The following is a 3,502-nucleotide window of genomic DNA, read 5'->3' as shown; positions in this document are numbered from 1 at the left end:
TAGCTGAAAAAAATGAGGAAAATCATGTCAAAACGAAATGTTATCTTCATAGACAACAGTCCAAGGATAAAAATTAATTAAATTACAAAAAAAGTTATAAAAACTTCAAACAATCTAAATTTATGAACCATGCTCAAATTTCCCACCTTTATATTTTTTACATAATGAGAATATCATGGCAATTTATCTTAGGAACTTCTTAGTTCCCTTTAAAAAATTTTCTTATTATTGATTCAATAATAAAAATAAATTGCATTTTTTAAATTTAAATACTGCATTTTACTTATTTAAATTCATTTAACACAAAAGTGAAATTTTTTAGCTCTTTTGTTCATCGACGTTAAGGCGCTTTTCAATTTTAAATGAAAAATCATTAAGGCACACAAACATCAACAACACCAAAAGATATGGCCCTATAAAGAATTTTAGAATTGAAATTGAAAAAAGTAAGCTATTGCATTTATTGGAAAAGCAGCTTATTTGTATTTATTTTCTTCACTAATAGCACGCTTACTAAATTCAACAGGCAAAAGTAAATGAAAAGTTGAACACGCTTTAAATTCTTATGAACTAATAATTGTAATAAAAAGAATATTGTGATAATTCAACTAGGCAGGCAAGCAATCAAAAATATTGTTCACAAAACAATTCACGACTGACATTGCTTTCTGGATTGACTGTTTTTCTGGAACGACTGCTTTTTCCTATAGTGCTTCTAATTTTGCTACCTTTTGCCCTCTGTTATCTTTCCTTTTTATCTTTTCTACAGAAATTCTCAAAGGCCCAATGTTCCAAAGGTGTAAATTTTTAAACTGAATCTTTGTTCATCCTGCTGAAGATTTTTCGTCATAGGGGGTCAATCTTCAAACAAAGCTTTTTAGTTATAAAATCATCCTAAAAACTTATAGTGTGTTAATTTAAAAGTGGCCATGAGAACTAAGTACAGCGCGTTCATATTTTTATCTATTGCTATTTGTGAATTTACTGATATTTGAATAGAATTTAATTTATGGAGTTGTGGTTGATTATTACACTGATTTTAACATTTAATGTTGAAATTATTAGTGGTAACTATATTTGTTTCTCACTATCTTTTGTTTGTTTGCCGTAGATCAGTTTATGATGAAATTATAACAATTAGTAATATGGCATTTTCATTTTGCTTTGTTATTGCTGTGCCCGGTTAGCCAGTACAGGTGAACTGAAGGACAAGAAGAATAAATATTCCGGTACCGTTCAGGCCATTGATACTCTCGTTTACCGTGTTAAGATGATGAAGTATTGAATTGCGAAGTTTGGAAAGTGATCTTTTGAAAGAAAAGTTTTGATAAAAAATTAAAAGAAGTAAAGAAACAATAACAGACATTTATTGTTATTGAAACTTGTATGTTCATATTATCATATACATATGAATATATGTATATAAAATTAACACATATATTATAGATATAAATAAAACTTATAGAATAAGAAGAAACATGACGTTGAGAAAAATTGTAGATGATCAAATCAAACTTCTGAATCATTTCCAGTCATTTGTGAAACTCCATTACCATTGACGTCATCGTCGTTTCGTACTCCCATTTGAAGATGTACCTCTTCAAACGTCATTCCTAACAGCTGTGTTAAGTCACAGACAAAGCGATATACGTAACGCTTTCCAGCTGTCTTGTGGATGATGTTTTTATCATAGTAGTACCGTAATCCCCGGGATAGTTTTTCATAGTTCATCTGAAAAAAATATCAAACTTAATCCAGAATAAACATATGTTTTTGCAAGCAGTGCATATATATATATATATATAATGCATGTCTAATTTGTTAGATACATCTCCACATTCTATGTGTACAGGAAAACGGAAATAAGTTTGATACACTTTATATTTTTACAAAAAAAAGTTCAGTGAATTACACTGTTTTTAATATTTGCTAGCGGAAACTTCATCATGTTCATCAAACATTGCAGGATACGTAAAAAACAATTGCTGTTACTTTGTGCTATTTTTTCGTGCATTATAAAAAACAGCAACGTGCATAATACGCAATGAAATGTTGAAAGTCAATAATAATACATTCATCACCTATGCAACATAATTCTTTTACTAGTGAGTTGCTGTTTAGTGCTACGACTATTCATTTGTTGTGAAAAATATCTCCTCTTTTTCTGAAAGAAGACTTTTCAGCATTCATAACTACTTCTTTCAGTAAAATATTTCAACAAACAACAATTAAAATTTTCAAATAAACTTTTTTTAAAAATATTTTTATTTTCATAACTGTAAAAAATAAAAAGTAAATAAAAAACTTTCAAAGAATAAATTAATCATCATAGTTCAAGAAACTTTCCTCTAAAACTATCAACATGTCAAGTATATACGTATATATTATTATAATAGATTTTCTTTATTCAAGTCTCTTCATAGAACATTTATAATTGAATATTAATAATTGCCAAAAAAATCTGCTTTATCAATAAAAAGTCTTATAAATAAAATAAATGTATATAATGGAAAGCAAAAGATGCATAAATTATATTATTGGTACATAAAAATGAAATGAAGTGCATAGTTTACCCCTTGAAACATCGAACAGGTGTGATTCTAAAAGACAGTTGCGCATTTTATTTCTTCTTGAAAGTTTAAATTGCTCACATTTATACTTCAGAGTAAATTTAACTGAACTTTTTTTTACGCTGAACAATTATTTGAAAAAAAAGTCCTATTCAAAATCAAGTGAAAGACCTCACTTGCAAACAGTACAAAAGTGCTGTATTTTTGTAAAATAAAATAAAATACTTTGTTGTTTTTACTTACTGTTTTGAAGAAAAAATTACAAAATAATTTATTACCTTGGGTTTGTTTTTTCTTACACCCCAACGTCGAGCAACTTCATCTGGATCAACTAATTTGAATTCCCAACCGTCTCCAGTCCAGCAGATAAAATCTTTACAGGCACGTGTCATCAACAATTCGAGCAAAAATTGCCACAGCTGTATTGGTCCCGAACCTAATTTTCATCAAATTTCACGAAATTTAATCAAACATTTATCCAAGACTGATTATATATATATACCTGAATAATTTGAGAGGTTGACTGGACTGAGCGAACTGCGCCATTCGAATTCAGATGGCGTTGCACATGGACTAAGATGGGCAGGTGACATTGCCGTCGTGGACAGGGCAAGATGTGACGGAGCGAATGAGCTTAAGTTTGCTTTTTGCTGTTCCACATCCGACTGATACGTTCTTGGATAGTACTGTCCACGACCGTTTGTTACAGCAGACAGGGGAATGCCGACGTTGGACAAATTTGCCGACGATGCCTGCACTGTGGTCGTGGCAGGAGGAGCGCAGTAGACGCTTGCTGCTGCAGCGGTCGGTTGATAGTGAAATGCCGAGGAAATATTCGTGCCCGTCTGCCTGGCTACCCAACAATATTCCGGTACACTGTGCAATGGTAACGTGCCATTGGACACATTATGCGGCGAGAGCTGATTTGCGCC

At 31.2% G+C, this 3,502-nt stretch overlaps 1 protein-coding gene across 1 annotated transcript; it reads right to left on the bottom strand.

The window, feature by feature from the left end:
- Positions 1–1,509: 1,509 nt before the first annotated feature.
- Tsp_13077 (protein C-ets-2-B) lies at positions 1,510–3,366 on the bottom strand (the record flags this gene model as incomplete). The annotated part of the gene is made up of 3 exons (XM_003366414.1): positions 1,510–1,731; positions 2,849–3,006; positions 3,073–3,366. Coding segments are annotated over 3 exons (674 nt in total), but the record flags the coding sequence as incomplete, so codon positions are not given.
- Between the last annotated feature and the right edge of the window lie 136 nt (positions 3,367–3,502).

The sequence above is a fragment of the Trichinella spiralis genome (assembly GCF_000181795.1).
Source record: "Trichinella spiralis strain ISS 195 chromosome Unknown Scfld6033, whole genome shotgun sequence".
NCBI classification, from domain to species: Eukaryota; Metazoa; Nematoda; class Enoplea; order Trichinellida; family Trichinellidae; genus Trichinella; species Trichinella spiralis.
Note: the sequence above shows the minus strand (reverse complement) of the source record. Positions and strands in the feature narration are given on the sequence as shown.